The sequence below is a fragment of the Apium graveolens genome, chromosome 7 (assembly GCF_009905375.1).
Source record: "Apium graveolens cultivar Ventura chromosome 7, ASM990537v1, whole genome shotgun sequence".
NCBI lineage: Eukaryota > Viridiplantae > Streptophyta > Magnoliopsida > Apiales > Apiaceae > Apium > Apium graveolens.
The window spans coordinates 131,014,547-131,036,018 of record NC_133653.1 but is presented as its reverse complement, the minus strand read 5'-3'; the positions used below and the strand labels follow the sequence as shown (position 1 = coordinate 131,036,018).

General features: G+C 32.8%; 1 protein-coding gene across 1 annotated transcript; it reads right to left on the bottom strand.

The window, feature by feature from the left end:
- Positions 1–1,901: 1,901 nt before the first annotated feature.
- Positions 1,902–7,943, bottom strand: LOC141675226 (uncharacterized). The gene is made up of 7 exons (XM_074481936.1): positions 7,811–7,943; positions 7,573–7,738; positions 7,431–7,489; positions 7,099–7,217; positions 6,592–6,829; positions 5,852–5,975; positions 1,902–2,238 (listed from the first exon to the last, which is right to left on the bottom strand). The coding sequence occupies exons 1-7, from the start codon at positions 7,871–7,873 to the stop codon at positions 2,159–2,161; spliced, it is 849 nt and encodes a 282-aa protein (XP_074338037.1). The 5' UTR covers positions 7,874–7,943; the 3' UTR covers positions 1,902–2,158.
- Between the last annotated feature and the right edge of the window lie 13,529 nt (positions 7,944–21,472).

Sequence of the window (21,472 nt, the reverse complement as noted above, 5' to 3'; positions counted from 1 at the left end):
ACGCCGACTAGGTGGAGTACAGGAGTCTGGGGACGCCTACTAGTTTGGGGACGTCCCCAGGACGGGGGGACGACTAGGGGACGTCTCCAAAAGCTGGGGACTGCGGGTTAATATTGGGGATATTTCTTGGGGACGTCCCCAAAAGCTGGGAACTGTGAGTTGATATTGGGGATATTTCTTGAACTAAAATGGTAAATAGTCGTCCCCACTTAAATAAAACATACAAAACCATGATCTGAGCCGCTTCTGACGAGTTATATGCACAAACTCTTTATAACGTTTTTTCAGGAACTTCTGAACATTATGAAACAAAGAAGAACAAGATGTAGGATGTTGCCGGAGATAATTTTGATTCTTTAGGGGATGTTCAATTCTTGGAATTTGCATAACTTTCACTTGACGAGCCTGAAATGGAGAATGAATTGATCTCTAATGATTTTAATATTTGAGAATGTTGCATCTATCCTATTAATATAAAAAATTTAATATTTTATTAATATATTACTTGTCTTCCCCGTAATCTTAAATTTTAAAATTTCCGTTTCATGTCCCTGTACTCTCCGTACTGATATATGTTCCCGTACCCATATCCGTGCAACATAGATCACAAGTGCTGCATTTGTATATTGATCCCATTCCAACTCGTTTGCAGCCATCACACTTAAATGGCATATTTGTGTACTCAAATTTGAGATTGTGTTGAGGATGGCTAAAGTGTGAGGTGATGTCATGGCTATACTTCATGGCTTGGTAAAAATAATCAAGTTTACACCACATACATTAATGTATATAATATGAAGTAAACTAAGAATATTGACGGTGAGTATTTTGATCAGGAATAGTTGTAAATGCCGAATATTTTAATGTAAAATGGGGTTTATGAGATGGCATAGGGTTGAAGCACATAGGGGATTTATGCTAAAAGAGTAAAGCATGGTGCTAGATGGCGGAATAATGAGTGGAATTTTTTTTAGTACCTTTATATTGATGCACGCGCAATAGATGCATGATAAAAATCAAAGAGAATTCGTTTCACGAAACTATGACTCTGTGACCTCAAGCCGTTGGTTTGTTAACTGTATGTTAAAAAATTTGAGGTCCCAACTCTGGAAGACAAACCTGAAATGTCTTCCCTTAACCCGAAATGACCTGACGCCTACATTGATGGAGAAACCCTGTCCCCCCTCAAAGCTTAAAGGTATGACTATCCGAAACCAGCATTCACGTTGTCTGCGAAATGGCTTGATTTTGTCACAATAATCTACTTAAGTATCATTAACGGTGGGTGTTTAGTGGTGCCTTCTTCAGTTCGATTGTTGCCGTGGTCAGTCACCAGGACTGTTATAGAGGTTGATCAGCAGTAGCTTTATGGATTACCAGGGCTCTTGGTCTCAGAGGACACAGCATTCATTGCCCCATAGAACAGAACTGTTAGCATAGCAGCATCCCGCACTTATGTGATACAGTTGGCACAGGATCTAAGCAATGGTGTACTTTTATACATGTTTACTTTAAAGAGTTTAAAGAACCCATTCGCTAAAATTTGGGGGATTTGTTCCTAATTCACATCTTTTTTAATGCAAATAGAACTTGCAATCCAAACAATAAAGTTCACCATCTGTGAGATATAGCTAATCTGTAAAGTCTCGCGCATGTCAAATACACACAATCCAAAAATGAAGTACATCTGCGAGATACAGCGTTGCTCCTTGCCTACCAACTCTTAAAATTGTACAATTTTTATTAGAACTGTCATTCCCAAGTGCACAACTTCAGATGGTTTTATAACACACTTACAAATGTGACATTCTAAACATTAAATTACTTGGATTATTTTACGAATGACAAAATTTTGAACCATTTGTTTCATCTACATTCCTAGTTCTACAGACATCAGAATATAAGAGTGAACTTGAACAAATTTTAGTTCTTTTGACCACATACATGCTCAAATAAGTTAGTACTTGGTAAGTTTTACATATATAATGATTACAATCCAAGATTTAAATTCCACAGGGTGAAAAGGATCCTGCTACATGCCATCCTTTAACATAAAATTGGAATATAAAATCGGTTCTCGAAATTATCATTTTCCATCGTTTTGAGTACATACCATATCCCATAGAAGCTGCGGCCTGTGTGCATCTACCCGATCAGTCTAGAAGAGAGACATGTCTGGAGGTGGTCCATAGACACTTTGCCATGAAAAAGGAATTGTCCATTTACCACCTTCATTGCCTGAAATAGTAAATGATAAAAATTATTTATCAACTTGAGAAAAAAAACATCAATAAAAACTTAATTCAGAAAAGCACAAAGTACTTTTGGCCCAATGATCCAGTTCAATACAGGTACAACTACTACTACAATCTTTTATAATATAATTATATTTAGGTGGTCTCTCCTAAAGTACATAAAAATATTCTTGCAAGACTAGTACAAGCCTGCTAACTTTTGTTCTTGATTGTAATTTGAATACAGTTACTCTTACTCCACAAAATCTTAATAGTCTACTAACTTTCATATCTTATGAAACATAATTATTTTTTCTTGTTAGTTAAATAAGCAAAATGATGATGAAGCTTATAAATGAAAATATAACAAAATTTGATGAGTAAATTATGTCATGAATTTGGTTACCTACTTTTAGATCACTTACCACTAAACAAAAAATACAACTAATTATAATACACATAGGGATTCTATTAATTTCATTTTACTTCTTTTTCACTTTACCTGCTTATAGATCAGTTACTATACTTTTTGGTGGCAAAAAAAAGTTACTATACTTTTGGGGCTGAAGGGATGTAAAATATAAAACATTTAGGGGCCCTTTTAATCATGTGATCCTAACCCCGTTATTTGTGTTCAAAAAGCCTGACTAGCGTCAAGCAATCGTTTTAACGACTGATTAGGGGGAACTTGGATGTCCATGCCATTTTATCAGATCAAAAGATCGCTACAGTTAAGGGAGCGAGCGAGGAGCAATGCTATCTAGACTATTTATCTCGGCACAAGTACCCGTGTCAGACTCTCAAAACTTAAATAAGGATACCTTAATATTCATGTTGAGCCAAAATCATGCATATAAATATTGACTTTAAAGCATTCTCAAGTCGGACACTTGTACACATATTGATGCATGACAAGATTGTAGAAGCAAAGATTTATTAAGCAAATACGAAGATTTATCGATAAGCAATGAATTATACGATCCCAAGAATAACTAATCAATATTATTCCCAAGAAAGTGTATAATTAAAGCTAAGTAATAATGTGGGGATTACATTGCTTATACAATGAATAGAAACTCTAATAAAAAACCTAATGGACTAAGACCCGTAACAATTGGGCTTTATTACAAATAACCTACTTATTTAATAAAGTACTAGTCCCACATATAAAACATAGATAAATACATTATTTATCTTCACACTAAATAAATATAAACTAATTAATATCATATATATTAATTGATTATTCTCGTTCCTCATCATTCTCCCCTTATTAGAGAAAACTCGATCACGAGTTTTGTAAGAACCAAGAATCACGCAAGGATGAACTGAACCAAGATAAACTTCATGCTCTTCTTCTGAAAGATCGGTTGAGCTGCAAAGGACTTTGAAAATTGGAAAACGAGAGAAGAAAGTTTAAGCAAGTACTCCGGAATTATGAAGTCGATATGCTCAACCTCAATAATATCATCAATGACCTGCTTTTCCTGAACAACCGAAACTTGCTCCACATGAGATTTTGCATCAAAAATATCTTTTTGAACATTTTCTATGTAAGTCAACGAATCTGGTACAATTACATCATTCTCGTTTAACTGATTTTCTGTATCACCATCTTCAATTTGTTCGACTTCAATTTTCCCTTTTACCTTTTTCTCATTCTCCAAATGCATGACATTCCGCTTGAGATTTGAGAGTCTTAAGAGTCCTCGTCGCTTCCTCAAATTCATGTTTTAGTTCCTCGTGTGCATGTTTGCGCATTCCTTTACTCAACTCAATTTTGTACCTCTTTTCCAATCTCATAAGTTCATCATATTGATTATCCGATTCCTTCAACGTAAGCTCATATTGAAGTAACCAACGTTCGCGACAACAAACATAGACTTCATTGTAGAACTCATCACGTTCACGCTTAAGGAAATAACTGTTATCTTCCACAATATCAATTTGACGCTTGATGTGAGCAGACATGCTTAAACAATGATTAAGAGGGCTGATCTTGATGAATTCTGGAGGTTAAGAGGCTGAAACATTGAAATTCAGAAATAGCAAGGACTAAAATATCAAATATCAGAACTTCAGTGGTATAACTGTTTAACTTATGAAGTTCAGGGGCTGTTTGGAAAGTTTCTGCAGAACTCAGGGACTGTTTCACAAATTTTGGGATGGCAGGGACCAGATTTGGAACTTCTGAAGCCTAGCGGCCCTCGAACATAAACTTTAAGCAGATAGTATAACTATAACAGGCTATTGTTACCAACTTGGGCTGAGTAAACACAGACTAGTGGATTGGGCTTTAAAATTCAGGGTTACCATTTTTTCTTCCAAACACAGCACTGCTAAAGAAATTCAGGGAAGAGGCAGCACCAAACACAAACGACAGTGGATGTGGCAGCAGTAACTTCTATGAAGCAGCGAAGAACAAAGGACAATGACTTCTGGGAGCAACAGCGGCTTCCATGTCTGTTCCTATGCTCCTTTTGATCGGCTGCTTCTTCCCGTCTTCCTGAATTTTCGCCGAGTGAAACTGCAACCACTTGTGATTTATGGTTCTGATCAGAGTGTAATTAGTTTTTTTTTATTTGGGGAATTAGGGTTCGTATATGGGTAGGATCAGGTACGATTACGAATTGGGAATTTAGGTAATTAGGGTTCTGTGTACTCAAGTAGCAGCGGTTTTGGGTGCTTTCTGGTGGTTACGGCGGTGTTGTAGTGGTGGCTGGTATAAGGGATGAAGGCTGGTGGTTGGGGCTGTGAACAGTGATTATGAACAGATACGGCGAATGAACAGTGACAACGGGTGAATAGTAAACGCGTTGAACAGTTATCAAATTCAGGAATTAGGCTCTGATGCCAATTGATGCAGAACAAGATTGTAGAAGCAAAGATTTATTAAGCAAAAACGAAGATTTATCGATGAGCAATGAATTATAGGATACCAAAAAATAATTAACCAATATTATTCACAAGAAAGTGCATAATCAAAGCTAAGTAATAATGTGGGGATTACATTGCTTATATAATGAATAGAAACCCTAATAAATAACCTAATGGACTAAGCCGCGTAACAATTGGGCTTTATTATAAATAACCTACTTATTTTATAAAGTACTAACCCCATATATAAAACATAGATAAATACATTATTTATCTTTACACTAAATAAATATAAAATAATTAATATCATGTATATTAATTCTTTATTCCCGTTCCTCATCACATATCCATGATGGACACTCCCGGCCAAGTTGAGGTACCAGGGAAAGGAATAAGAGGTGAGAGTAGATGTGGATGACAATTTCTTATTTAAAGAAATTATGAACAAATATAAAAAATGCTTGCATCTGAGAGTAGCTGCAAAAACACGTTTAACATGTTACACTAGTTTACTATTGCCTTTTCTTTCTTTACAACAATTCTGACTTAACTTTTCAGAGCATAGATGCATAGAGTATGTAAAAATTTCAGTAAAGTCAAATTTTGGATATCTAATGCATTTGGATATCTTATGCATGAAGGAGCCTCAATGGATTATGAAAATGTAACAAATACACCTCCGAATAGAAAAAGGGAATAACTTAAATATAAAAGTTTTTAAAAAAAAAAAAGCAACTCACCTTGAATATTACTATTCCTTAATCCCACTACTTTGCTTGCTGCTTCCGCCAACTGGAAAGAATCAGGCATGTTGTCCCCTTCTGAACAATAGCATAATAAGCAAGTGACCTTCAAACCTTTGGCCTGATTAGGCACACAGAAAATAGTTAGATACACAATTAGAGAATATTGTTCTTACTAGGTAAGACAGCTTAAAGACTTTTGGATATATTAAACTAATATTTAGGTCATAAAAACCTATAAAACTTAATATATATATATATATATGCAGTAATGCACTGTTATCATTGTTGTTTCCATTACTTCAACTACAGACTCAATTGACTAGAGATAAACAGTTCCAGAGTATAATTAAGTTAAAGGATTCTATGGTATAAACAGTATGATGGTACATAAAGTTCCAAGCTACAGTTCGCATTCTAATAATTACCAAAATTCAGGATCTCATGTTATATTAAATGCTACCAAACTATAATATGAAAGTTTTCAATACAATGTGATCAAAATGAACAGATAACAACCAAAGGGCTCTAGGCTCGAAGCCTAGCAGTATCAATTTATCCCTTTTACGGGAGGTTTAAGGTTCAAACCTTGTCAAAGTCAAGAAGAAACTGTGAGTTTGTTATAAAAAAAACGAACAGATAATAATTACAGTGGCATATTAAACACAGGAAATAAGAAATACTTAATCACAAGGACATTTTACTCTTTCGAATGCTTTGTGTAAATAGCTTATTACCTTAAAACAAGAAAACATTGCAGCAAAAGGCAAACTTGGAAAGTAATCTTCATCTTGCAACTCATCTTCAAACAGCAAAGTGTCTTCCTGCACCATCTTTCCTTGGGCTAAATCGTTTAGATGTTTCCACCTTCTCTGAGCAGGATTATAATCTTGGAGTCTTTTCCATCCAAGTCTTTCGCAATCATCATCTGTTCCATCCATATTGGCACTAGAAAGGTAGTATATCTGCAATCCACTGAAAGATATCACATTATCATCAAATTACAGTTACACTGAGTTGACTTGCTTTGTAAAATTACGAGCTATTGAAGGTATTTACAGTAATACACCACAAACCCAACCCCCCCCCCCAAAAAAAAAAAACTTATGCTCTGTCATTTCATATAATTCCACAAATCTAGAACCTTTATCCATCACTAAGTGTAATAGTTGACATAGAAAGTTCAGTAATTTGTGAAATGAATTACAGAAAATTATTAACTGAAAAGGCAAATGTTGCACTACCTTGACATATCAATTGTTTGCCACCGCCCAAAGTCTAAGCTGGAGAGTACAACAACATGTTTCTTGCCGTTAGCAGCAGCGAAATCAGCAAGATTCTTTGCATATTCAAGCATCATTCCCTGTTAAATTAAGCATCTACAGTTAACATCCAAAGCTTGATGACACAAGGACATGAATGTCTCAACAGACTACATAGACAACCAAAACAATAGCGTGTTTCAATAATATAAATAATTGATAACAAACAAAAAGTCATCCAAAAAATTGTTTTCCATATGATAGAAAACTCTGTACCGTAACACAAAAAACCAAACTAGAGACACAGTGAATACCTTAACAACAGGAGATCTTTGCTGGATGAAACTGAGTGAATTAGTAGGTGACTCATAAGCTGCAAGGAAGATCCCAAAGTTATCTAATGCATTGCGAATAATCGAAAGGGGGGGGGGGTATGTATGTTTATAGAAGAGAGACCTTCAAGAGAAAGAGCAAGTTGGGGAATGGAAGAAGGGAAAAAAGCATCATTCCCAACGCAAGGAAGCACATTCGGGTCATCCAAATACCCGATTCTTTCAGCTGTCGTACAACTTATTAACAAGTCCACGCCCAACTGACCCACATTTCCAATTGACAGCGCTGGCTGATTCAATACACAAACTGTAAGCATATATCAAAAACAACAAAAGTTAAATTATTGTGTTTAGCAACAGACCAGAACAAGAGTTGAACATTCTTGGTGTAAGATTTTGCCTTCTTCAGATATGAATTCCATCATGTTGATTATAGGGTTTATGAAGCTTCTCAATCCTTCTTTCTACAAGTTGCTTCTACTAGCTTTGTACCCGGCTATTTGTAAATTGTTAATATAAATATTTTAATTCTAATTTTATTTAATCTAAAATATTATTCTAACTAAATTTCATTACAGTTAATTTATAAATTAAAATTAATAATGTATCTCATAAATTACGTGTAATATTTTATTTTATATTGTTATTTTAAATTGATATTTTTTATTTAAAATTTTAAATTATTTTGTCGATAGTTATATTTCATATATTTATTTATCTTTTAGTTATTTCATTTTTCTAAAATATTATTATAATTAAATTTCTTGCATTAAATGCTCAATGTGTATTTTGTCCATTCAAGTTTTTAATTTATTTTTTGATGGAATGTTTGTTTATTTTAATATCTAATATTTTAATTAATTGATATAACTTATTTTGTACTTTTTTATACTTTTTTGTTTATGTATTTGTTTTTGTTATTTTTTTCTATTATTTTGTATATTTTTTTGATATTTGTTTTGAGTTTTTATTTAAAATAATTTCATATCATAAATAATTAGAATGAATTTTATTAAACAAATTACATATTTATTTCTTGAATTTATTAGGCAAACTACTTTTTAAAAAAATTAGTTTGTGTTGCACTCTGAACTATGTATTAGTTAATTTATGTAGCTTGTTTGCACATTTTTTTATTTTTTTATTTATATATTAGTTCTTTATATTTATTTGTGTGTTTCTATAGATTTTTGATATTTATTTAAGGTTTTTATTTAAAATAATTATATATATAAATAATTAGAATGAGTTTTATTAAATAAACTATATCTTTATTTCATTATTTAAGTGGTTTATACTAATTATATATATGATATAATTATATAATTATTTTTAAAAAAAAATTATAACAAATGTGATTATTATTTTACCAAAAAAAGTGTAATGAAATTTATTTTTACATTTTTATTATTATTATTTTCTCTTATTTATATTTTTCAAAATAATATTTTATGAAATATATTTTTAAACATGTTAATTAATTTATAATATATTTTCAAGTTTTTTTATATCTGTTTTGTAGTGTTTATGTTATTTTTTTTACTAATCAACTGTATTATGTTTTTCATGGATAATATATTTTTTAAAAAATTTTACTTTTTTACTTGTATATTTAGTTCTTATTGTATTTTTATATTTGACATGAATAACCTAAATATAACATATGTGTTATAATTTATTTTATTTCTTGGTTCTCTTATTTTTTTACATTACAAATTTATATTTTCTTTCGAAAGTTTGAAAGTGGGTTAAATGTATTAATATTAAAAATTATATTATCTAGATTTCGTTTTATAGTAAAATAATATAATAAATGAGATAAATATAGTCTATAATTATATTTTAGCATGTGGAACCCAATGTGTCACGATGTATATATACACATATAATTTTAAAATATATTTTTGAAGTTTTTGTAATTTTGAAATTAACAAAGTTTATAGATTTTTATTTTTTTTCTTAGTATCATTGTTAAACCATATAGAATTGTTTTTCCGTTTATTTTAGTAAAATTAATTAATTTAAACTTATATACAACTATATTTTTTAAAATATTAACTTCAATAAAATTTAAATATGTACTTTTTTATAATTTTACATTATATTTATTGATTTGTGTTTCATTTTATTCAAAATCCCGTTAAAAGTTTTTGTTAACATGTTTATGTGGTGATTATCATTAACTAAGGGCGGTAAAATTTATTTTTACATGTTTTTGTTTAATTTTATTCAAAATCCCCTTAAATTGTTTTTTATTAACATGTCTGGTGATTATTATTTTACCAATTGTGGTAAAATTTATTTTTACATGTTTATAATTATTATTTTCTCTTATTTATATATTTTTAAATTATATTATATAACATATATCTTTTTAAATTTTTTACAATTATATTTTTGCAAAAAAATAATTTCAATAAATCTAAATATCTGCTTTTTGTATAATTTACATTATATTTGTTAATTTATTTTATATTTTTTAGGTTGGGAATACATGTGTAGTGAAATTTGTAACTAAAATTATAATATTTTAAATTAAACTAATTGTTCTTTATTGTCCATACTTATGCATTATAAATATATCAGAAATAATTAAATTTTATTGTGAAAATTATTTTTTACCGTGTATGCCTTGAAAATAGGGGTGCAAGAGTTTTATATGATTTTAATATTTTTGTGAAATAACACTCTTAGTCATAACGCCCAAACCACATAACACATTACCATATTAACTGGTTTACACCAATTATATATATATGATATAATTCTTCAATAACAAGCTTCTCTCGTATATTTGGGGATTTTCTTTTTCTATTCGATAGTCTTTAAATTGTTTAAATTAATTCAAAATTAGCAAAATTACTATTTTTTCTAAATTTGTCATTTTTGGAAAATAATTACATATGCAATTTTCCTCAAAAAGTACTGAAATTATTTTTGGTTACCCATTTGATTGCAGCGGACTGTAAAATCGTATTTTGATAAAAAAAAACTCGTATTTTTGTAAATTATAATTTAAAAAAATTATAATTTTACAAAAAAACTTCGAAAATACGGTTTTTTGAACTCTAAAATAATCCATTTGTTTTGACTATTTTATTTTGTAATTCAAACTCCTGGTTTTGGACTTGATTTGACACTTTAATCTCCAATTTTAAAAATGGACGAAAATAAATGTGAAGGAAAACAAGTTTCAAATTTTTCAATCTATTCGTGCAGTTACGTTCCCAGTTTTTTTAAATTAGAAAAGTAGGCGAATAGAAGTAAAAATGAAAAAAAATATAACTTTTAAATCTAAGAAAAGAATTATAATTGAGAAGTACTTGTATGGTTTACTTCTCACCTGGGAGAATGTTAATATAATTCATTTTACTTTATAGTTTTTTAATTTTAGTAGCAAGTGAGTGTAACATATTATTTCTTATTTACTTCTTTATATATTGAATTATTTTATTCCCTTCAAAATTTGGGAAAAATGCGTAAGACAGGGCCATGACCGAGTTGTAACAATTAATATGTTACAAAGTTTCTAAATTATATCGTAAAATTGAAAGAAAAATTAACTGAAATTAGGCTACTTTTATTTTAATTGAAAATTATTCACTTCCATATCATGTTGGTAAAATGAATAAAATACATCCCCTAAAAATTTAATTATAAAATACTGAGAACGGGTAAGTCCGGAAGGGAGCGGCATAAAGTATTTTAGAAGAGACTGATATAAGGATCACGGTTCGGGTTAAATCATATAATCTGCATAAATTGATTTGATATTAAACTGAAACTGAAATCTAATTTGCGGTTCCGGTTTAACTACTTTAAAAATTCGCGAATTATGGGTTAATTTTGGTTTGACCTTAACCCAAACCGCTTTCAATCCGAACTGCATCAATATACCTATATATATATCTAACATAAACATTATATGGTCCCTCGTTAGGGTACTCTATCGGATTCATAATCTGATCTCCAATATGTAGTAAAACATCTTCGTGTTGTGACTCACAAACCTCAAGGTTCGGTGCCCCTCTACCCTATATGATAATGAACTATATGTTATTATCATGATATCCATAAGGGTTCCCGTAAGGATTTTAACTGTCATTACTACGTTAGGTAGTCCGACTATGAACTTGGCAAGAGTTCTTATTATCTTAATGAATTTATTATTTTTAACGTCGCATCGTCTCTTAGGTTTATAACGCTAGGCTTTGATATCATTTATGTAACACCCCCAAATTCGGGGTCGGGGATCCGGGTTGTCACGAGTTCTATTTCCATTAATAACACTTAATCTTAATAAACAACTAACTAATGCGTATTGTAACCCCATAATATACACACACACCACAAGTTATAATCTCAGAGATGAAACCGAAAATAGTACAAGTCATATTATCCACAAATTATAAGTTCTTACACCTCAAAAGGGCTTCTGAATAAATTTACATGTTCCTTGCTATTATAACAATTCATAAATATACATAAATCTGGTACATCAAAAAGTTGAAAGTCTAGCCTATTGGTAGTTCCTACCTCATCCACAGCGGCATCAACGCCTACAGGAAACTGGGGAACGTTTCATATCCGTTCGCTAATTAGGAGCTTGGTCATGTTCATCTTGTCTAATTGTTGTTGTGTGATAAAAGAATAAAGTAAGGGTGAACAACACAACCCACCAAAATAACATATAACTGATTAATAATATATGAGCATTCTCATAGTATTTCGGAAAGTATTGGTCATAACCAAGTTCAATATCTAAATGCGACGAAGTCGCAAAATACTCAATATATACTTTTTGTTTTAAATCTCTGAAATCATACGTGATGCATAATATACACAGAGTTCCATTAAATAGACTATATAAAAATATTGTTACAAGGTGATCCCATATATCTAACCTTACCTTAACGTTTTTCTGAAAATCTTTGTCATGCTAATGCAACATTTACTAGATATATGTTGTAAATGATGAAGTTACGAGATACTTCAATATAATCATATATATTATCCACGAAACTCTTTGAAACTACTATTGTTCAAAGTATCATTAGTTTTTGAAAGTCTATCTTATAGATGAAGTTACGAGATACTTCATTTGATGAAAATATCATTTTGAAAGCTCGACACTGCCAATACTCATCAGTTACCCAGTCGTAGCCTTCTTATCGAAGTGCTCTGGGTAGTGATAATGAACTAATTACGGAAGTTTTCCGCGCCAAAAAGACAACTTACGATGATCAGTCGCAGTAGTACAACCCAATAATTTTCTACATGTAGAGGAGAATGGTTGGATTTATTTGTCGACCGAACGCTGGACTCCTAAGAAATGGACCGTATCAACGGAACTTCCGGGCCATTTGGGCCAATAAAATAAGGTTGGGTCGGCGCTACTCGTCCACTTACGCTACTCCAAGTTCGGATGAACTTCATGACTCTGAAACGTAAAGCTCGTCTCCCTTTTCCTCAAGTATAACTTGTTGATACGGCTCCACCAAGAAGACGTATCTAGTTGGAAAGAAAAACTCACTGATATTTCCCATGCGATGCCTGTTAATGGATTAAACTTGTTTCAAGGATTTACTTCTCGAATGTTGGGTAAGTAATAAAAAACTTATTTATCTATTCAGCAACTTCGTTGTGAATATAAAATACAACACTGAGCAGGATCCCCTATTTTTGAGCGAATATTTAAATCCACTTCATAAAGAAGATTTAAACTTAAAAATGGGGTTTGGGGTCCTCTCTATTCTTTTGAATATGGTTTTGATCAAGTTCGAAAATAATCTCTGAAAATATTTAAAGTAAGGATGATTTAAATAATATCAATCATTTTCAAAATTATTAGGGGAATATCGTAATATTATTCTTTAAGGAAATAAAAAATATTATTTAATAAAATAAGCGGAGTCATAAATCCGCGAATGAATATTAAAAACTAATATTCATTTAATAAATAAAATAAGTTTTATAAGTAGAATCTTTATTCGAATAATTAAAATAATCTTTGATCGTAATAAAAATCTTAAATGTTACTCATAAAATAATATTCACATATAATTTAAAACTATCGAATAAGTATTATTCGATTAATAATTTTGAAAACTATATATTATATACTCGAAAATATCGACTCCCGGTTTAAGTACAATGTTCAACTTGTATGCCCTACTCTAAGGGGATACGCAAAATATCGCTAAATACTAGCATAGATATTATGTAGCTCATAAGCTCTACTTTAAAGCAATTGTATTTGATAATGAAATATCACGATTTCAAAACATGCATGCATATATGTAGCAAGATTTTGCTAATAATACTCATGCAATTATCTCAAGATAACGTATATATATATATATATATATATATCATCACAACAACAGTAATACAGATAGAAAACTTGTCTGAGTGTCTGCATGTGGTAATGAGCTTAGGGTGGGTCCGATAACCTATAAACAATAACATAAACCGGAACTAATCCTCGGTCGCTTAAAAAATTAGACTTTACTCATACATACCCGAACGCTCGCTTTCACGCTTAAAGGTTTACATTAGTCGCTCGCGTACCCCCGACTCCACCATTTTTATAAAATTGATCGTTAAATATTTTATGGCGAATCCTTTGCAAGAACTTTACTGACTGCCTAAGCAACTTTACATAATTGTTATGTGTTTTGATAAGTCTTTTAGGGTCCTTAAACATGGTCTCAAAGTTACTCGAGGGATAGGGATTCATTCGCGAAAAGCCATTACTTAAAACGGTTGTTTCTCCTAAACCGTAAATCCGATTAAAGCGATCCACATATCAAAACGAATCTAAAATCATAACCTATCTAAGCATGGCAGTGGTGAGTTCTTAACAGTAATTTTTCGGGTCCAAATGTTAAGCACAAAAATAGTTTCAAAAAATTGGGTATTACCACAGCTATACGTTAACAATTCCCAATTTTAACTATGCTAATCTACACCAATTTAATCACAATCCATCAACAACTCAACCAAAATTCAAGATCCACTCAAAAACCATTATGTTACCATTAATCTAAGTCAAAACAAGCACAAGAACATCAAATCCAAAAAGTTTCATTCATATCTTCATAATCAACAAGACAACTTAATAAACAAAGCTCTAAACATGCTTAAACATCTATTACACTTAATCCATCATCCAAACATCATTAAAACTCAAACCAATCAACATAATACTAAGGGCTTGAAGAGTTATACCTTCTTTGGAGATTCTAAACAATGCAAGAGCCTTGAAATGCCTATGGGAGCCTTGATTTACTCTTAAACAACCTTGATCTTTCCATTAAAATGAAGAATTCAAAATTAGTTTCTTAAAAACACTATTCATCATCTTCTTTGATGAATTAATTAACTATGAAGGAAATGGTTTCTTGAGCTTAAACTCACGGCTTGTCTTAATTATGAAATATAGGTACCAAAGAAACAAACCTTGAAATTTTCCATGACCTAGAGCTTGAGTTTTGAATTTCTTACTCACCATTTTCATGAAAAAGTCGAATGTAAAGAGAAAAGGGGGGGGGAAGAAGAAGCTTGCTTGTTGCCTTGGTTTTTGTGCAATGAAATGCTTGGTTACGAATTAAACAAGTGATTTCTTTGTTATATATCTTGATTAAATTGCTTGCATAACTTTGCTTACATCATCTACAAGCCACATGTCCTCTCCTTGTGGTGTGATGATGTCACATGATTCTAATCCACTTGTTTAATCTCCCTTGCTTCTTGTACAAGCTTGTTCCTCGACCGTTTATTTGTTTTACGGTTCACTTAACTCTCGTTCTTGTTGATTGTTCGAGGAATCATATCCGGAATCTTATCATTTGGGTTTCCCTAAGCCCTTTTTAATATCTCTTATTCCTTTACTGATCCTTTTCTATAATTCTTGAATTTAATTCCTTTTAATCTTATCACCTTATACTTAATTCCTTCGGCATCTGGTGAATTTTTGGGAAAAATTAAAGTGTCCGAATTCGAATTCTAATAACTTTTACACACACTCATTTATATTATGGAATACTAATATGATCTCAGAATTTCCATAACAGAACTCCTATATAACGTGGTATGATAATTTTCCACAATCAACAAAATTTACTATTCATCAAGGTTTCAAAAATTTTAAAAATTGGGGTTATTACAGTCTCCCCTCCTTAAAAGGATTTCGTACCGGTATCAGATAGAAAACAGTTGGGGATACTTTTCTAGCATTGTGCTTTTTAACTCTCAAGTCGATTTTCCCACATTGTGGTTCTGCCTCAAAACTCTAACTAGTTTGATAACTCTGTTCCGAAGCACTTGTTCCTTTTCGATCTATAATCCTTACCGGTTTCTTCACATAGGTAAAGTCTGGTTGCATATCTACGTGCTCGTATTTCACTATGTGCCTGGCATCCGAATGATACTTCCTTAGCATTGATACGTGGAACACATTATTAACTTGCTACAGGTTCGGGGGTAGGGCTAGATCTTTTGCTAACTTCCTAATACGTCTTAATATCAATGTACCTTGGACTTAGCTTTCCTTTCTTCCCGAACCTCATCAATCCTTTCTAAGGGGATACCTTTAACAGTACTAGGTTTCCTACTTCATACTCATTGTCTTTCCGGGCCAAACCGGCATACTTCTCCAGTCGATCTTGTGACGCCCTCCAAATCCGGGTCAGAAGTTTGGGGATCCATAACACATACACACTATATTTAAACCTGTTTATGAATATAAGAATATATAGGTATGCAATGACCCTACTTACCATAATCCACGGATCGATGCAGTTTAAAGTATGTCCACAAGCCACAATCTTATTTATTACACAAACGTACCAAACCCAGTTTATTTAACTTACATTGGAAGTTTCAACTTTATTACAAACTATAAACACAACCAAGCCAAACATCATCTGCTAGTCTATTCCAATTCAACCTGGATACCTAGCTCGCACACTTGTCTGGGGATCCTCGCTACCACCAGTTTTCTTTTTCGCTGGAAAAGAATATAAACAGTTTTGCAAGAGTGAGCTAACTAGCTCAGCAAGTCACAAAGACAGTAACTGAGATTAACAATGATCAACTGATATGGTATAAGGAATCAAGTTTGCTGATAAATAATGATTAGAATTGGATATTCATTTTCATTTAAAAGCCAAGGTTAGGCTGTTGATCAGTCACGCACTAACCCCGAGCAAGGCTCTCAGCTTTGCTCTATATACTGGATCCAAGGCACGCATTGGCCTATTATGACCACGAATCTGGTCTGACCACGAATCTGGTCCACATTTATAAAACCATCCAATTCAAAAACAATTTAATATGATAACCAATGTAAATCAATAAGCTGAATTATAAACAACATTTATCTGGAAGCATAGGGTGACTTATAACACCATGAAGGCATAATAGGGAATTCAAAAAGATTGGCTTTCAATCAAGGAAAGGTTCAGAAAGTAGAAGACCAAGGGTTCATGGATTTCAAGATTTGATCTCCTGATAAACAAGGAATAAGGGTTGGTATGTTAAGAAACTCAATATCAGAATCAGTATGTGGTAGGTATGTATTTGTGGTGTAGTATCGTATGTGTATGGCTCGTATCTAGGAGTTCAACAATCAACGGTTGATGAAGAATAAGGCTTATGTTAGATATATTTGATAATGTCATGTCTAATATGATTTATGTTTAGTTTTCAGATCTTACTTAAACAGGACAAATCAGTACTTAACTGAAATCAGCACTTATACTGAAGTCAGAACTGAAGTCATCAGTATTTAAGGTTCATGAGATATTTATCAGAAGATAATATCAGGACTTAAAGGAAACGTTCAGATAAGGAAGGCGGCTGATTGAAAGGAAAAGAAGATCAAGACAAATGTAAGAAGAGATATGCATGAAGAAGGAATTCTATGAAGAATAGAATACTTGGAAGAAAAGATATCTGATTGATATATTTTAGGAAGCAGAATTATATTCCATATCAATTAGCGATTATCTTGTAACTGTGTAGTATATAAACACAGACATAGGGTTTACACTATAAGTGTTATCATTATCAAGAAGATTATTAATTGTAACCCTAGCAGCTCTCGTGATATTTGTTCATCACTGAGAGAGGACAGTTCCATACTGTAACAGAATTTATTGCTTTGAATAAAGTCTGTTTTCTGCTACTTGTGTTATTAGAATTCGATTTGATTGTGCTATACACTGTATTCACCCCCCTCTACAATGTGTGTAACCTAACAAGTGGTATCAGAGCCTATCTGTTAACACACAAACAGTTTAAGATCCAAAAACAATCATGTCTGAAGTAGAAACTCCAATTAAGCCCACCAAAACTGAAGAACCTCCAAAGACACAAATCCATAGCCAATATGAGGCTATTAGAGTTCCCATATTGAGACCATCTGAATATCCCATATGGAAGGTGAGGATGACTATGTTTCTGGAAGCTACAGATCCAGAATATCTTGATAGAATCAAGGAAGGGCCTCACAAACCAACCAAGCTCGCTGTTGCAGTTGCAGGTGAAGCAGCAAAGTCAGTACCAAAGGAGAAGAGTGACTACACTGCTGAAGATATCGCATCAATTGCTAAGGATGCTAAGGTACGACACTTACTGCATAGTGCCATTGATAATGTAATGTCAAACAGGGTAATAAACTGTAAGACTGCAAAGGAGATATGGGATGCCTTGGAAACAAGATGTCAGGGAACTGATACGATTAAGAAGAACAGGAAGACAATACTCACTCAAGAGTATGAACACCTTGACTCAAAGGCTAATGAGTCATTGACTGATTTATATGATAGATTTGTCAAACTCTTGAATGATTTGTCACTGGTTGATAAGGAGTATGATCTTGAAGATTCAAACCTTAAATTCATGTTGGCTCTTCCTGAAAGCTAGGATTTGAAGGCAACAACAATAAGAGACAATTATAATCTTGATGAAACGACTCTTGATGAAATTTATGGGATGCTCAAGACTCATGAACTTGAGATGGAACAAAGAAGCAAGAGGAAAGGAGGAAAGTCAAGGACAGTTGCTCTTAAGGCTGAAGAAGAATCCCCCAAGGCAGCTACCTCAAGGAAAGGCAAGAGTAAAGCGCTCTTCACAAAGTCTGATACTGAGTCATCAAGTTCTGATAGTGATGATGACTCAGAATCTGAAAGCTTGCCTGATACGGATGCTGATGAAGAGATGATGAAGCTGTGTGCCCTTATGGTGAAAGGAATCACAAAGATTGCATACAGGAAGTTCAGGAAGGGAAAGAAGTTTTCCAGGAAAGGTGCAAGTTCTGATAAGAAGAATTTCAGAAAATCTGAGGGCAAAGGAGGAAAGTCTGACAGAGGAGATTATACAAATGTCAAATGCTACAACTGTGGTGAGAAATGCCACATATCTCCTGATTGCAAGAAAGTGAAGAGTGACAAAGGCAAGACTCTTGTCACAAAGAACAAAAGCTGGACAGACACCTCAGATTCTGAAAGTGAGGAGAATTATGCCTTGATGGCAAATGTTGATAGGGCAAGTGCTGAAAGCAGTTCTGAAGCTGCTGAGTTAAAGGTACCTCAAACTACTTATGCCTTTCATACTGATGATATTAATGAGTTGAGAAGATATCTTAAAACCATGTTCATTAGCTATAGAGATCAAACTTTAACATGTGAAAGATTAACTTCTGAAAATTTTGCTTGCAAAAAGAGGAATGATTATTTAGAAAAAGAGTTAGTCATGTTCCATCAAACTCAGAAAGATAGAGATGATGCTTTCTATGTTAGGGATGAAGTGCTTAAAATGAATGAATCTCTAAAAGCTAAGTTAGAAAAGGAAAGAGAGATTATCAGGACTGGGACTAACTCTGGCAGAACAACTCAGAATTTGTTAAGTAGTGAAAACTGGAAAGAGGGCTTAGGTTATGGAGATGATAAGAATGATAAAGGAACTGTAGAAATTAAGCCTATAGTTGTTAATCAAAAATCTAAGTTAAAGCCTGTTAAGTTTGTAGCTGTAAAGTCTGATAATGAGAAATCAGAAGTTAAAAAGGAATTAACTTCTGACAAACTAAAACAGGAAAAGACAACTGAAGTAAACGTAGGCTTAATGACAAAGAAGCAGCTTAAGCATAAGCTGAAAGATGTTAAGAATGCAAACAAGGTAAAATCACCTAGGAAAAATAGGAATGGAAAGGAAGGTGTGAATAAAAACAATGATTATAAGCCTGTTCCTGATGCTCCTAGAAAAATGTGTCATAACTGTGGAAGTTCTAACCATCTGGCTTCTTTTTGCAGGAAGAATAAGAACATAAACTCCTTACCTTCAAAGTCAGGAGTTAAGAGTCAGTCTGTTAGATATAAGCCACAAAATCCTTGTTTTCATTGTGGTAGTTTATGGCATTCGATTTATACTTGTAAGGAATATCATAGTCTGTACTATGATTATTATCAAATAAAACCTTCTTTAAAGAAAGTTAGCATTGTTCCTTCTAGTATAAGTTCTGATTCAAAGTCTGATAGTGTAAATTCTGATAAGAAAAATGTTAACATAAACTCTGATGCTAAATCCGCTGCAAATGTTAACAAACTTAATAAGGCCAAAGGATCCAAGCAAGTCTGGGTCCTTAAAACTAATCATTAGTGGTCTTTGTGATTGCAGGGCAACAGGAAAAACATCCTAGTTCTGGACAGTGGATGTTCAGGACATATGACTGGAAATAAAGCCCTGCTATCAGACTTTGTGGAGAAGGCTGGCCCAAGTGTTTCTTATGGAGATGGCAACATTGGAAAAACGTTGGGATATGGCAATATCAATCTTGGGAATGTCATCATTAAAGAAGTACCTCTTGTCTCAGGACTTAAACACAATGTGCTGAGTGTTAGCCAAATCTGTGACAGAGGTTATCATGTGGATTTCTTTGAAGAGCACTGTGAAGTTATTAGTAAATCTATAGGCAAAGCTGTTCTGAAAGGATACAGGCATGGTAACATCTATGAAGCCAAGCTTTCAACAAGTACTGATGGTTCTGCAATCTGTCTGATGAGTAGAGCATCAATTGAAGAAAGCTGGAATTGGCACAAGAAACTCTCTCATTTAAATTTCAATAATATAAATGAACTGGTCAAGAAAGATCTTGTGAGAGGACTGCTAAAGTCAGTATTTGCTCCTGATGGCCTTTGTGATTCTTGTCAGAAGGCTAAACAAAGGAAATCCTCATTCAAGAGCAAGACTGAACCATCAATTCTTGAGCCTTATCACCTACTACATGTTGATCTATTCGGTCCAGTAAATGTCATATCTATTGCAAAGAAGAAATATGCTATGGTCATAGTGGATGAGTTCACTAGATACACATGGGTGTATTTCTTGCACACAAAAAGTGAAACTGCATCTATCTTGATTGATCATGTCAGGCAACTAGATAAATTGGTCAAAGATTCTGTGAAGATAATAAGAAGTGATAATGGTACTGAGTTCAAGAATTTGATAATGGAAGAGTTCTACAAAAACCATGGAATCAAGCAGGAATTTTCTGCTCCTGGAACTCCACAGCAAAATGGAGTTGTTGAAAGAAAGAATAGAACTCTCATTGAAGCTGCACGTACAATGCTTGATGAAGCAAAGCTTCCAACCTATTTCTGGGCTGAAGCTGTGCATACTGCTTATTTTACTCAGAATGCAACACTCATTAACAAGCAAGGAAAGACACCATATGAGATGGTGAAGAAAAAGAAGCCAAATCTGAAGTATTTTCATGTATTTGGATGCAAATGTTTTGTTCTTAAGACTCATCCTGAACAGCTATCCAAATTTGATCTAAAAGCTGATGAAGGAATCTTTGTTGGATATTTACTTTTCAAAAAAGCCTTTAGAGTCTATAACTTGAGAACAAGAGTGGTCATGGAATCTATCAATGTCTCTTTTGATGATAAGAAGATTACTGGACTTGAAGATTTCAATGATCATGATCAGCTGAGATTTGAAAATGAAGACTTAAATTCTGA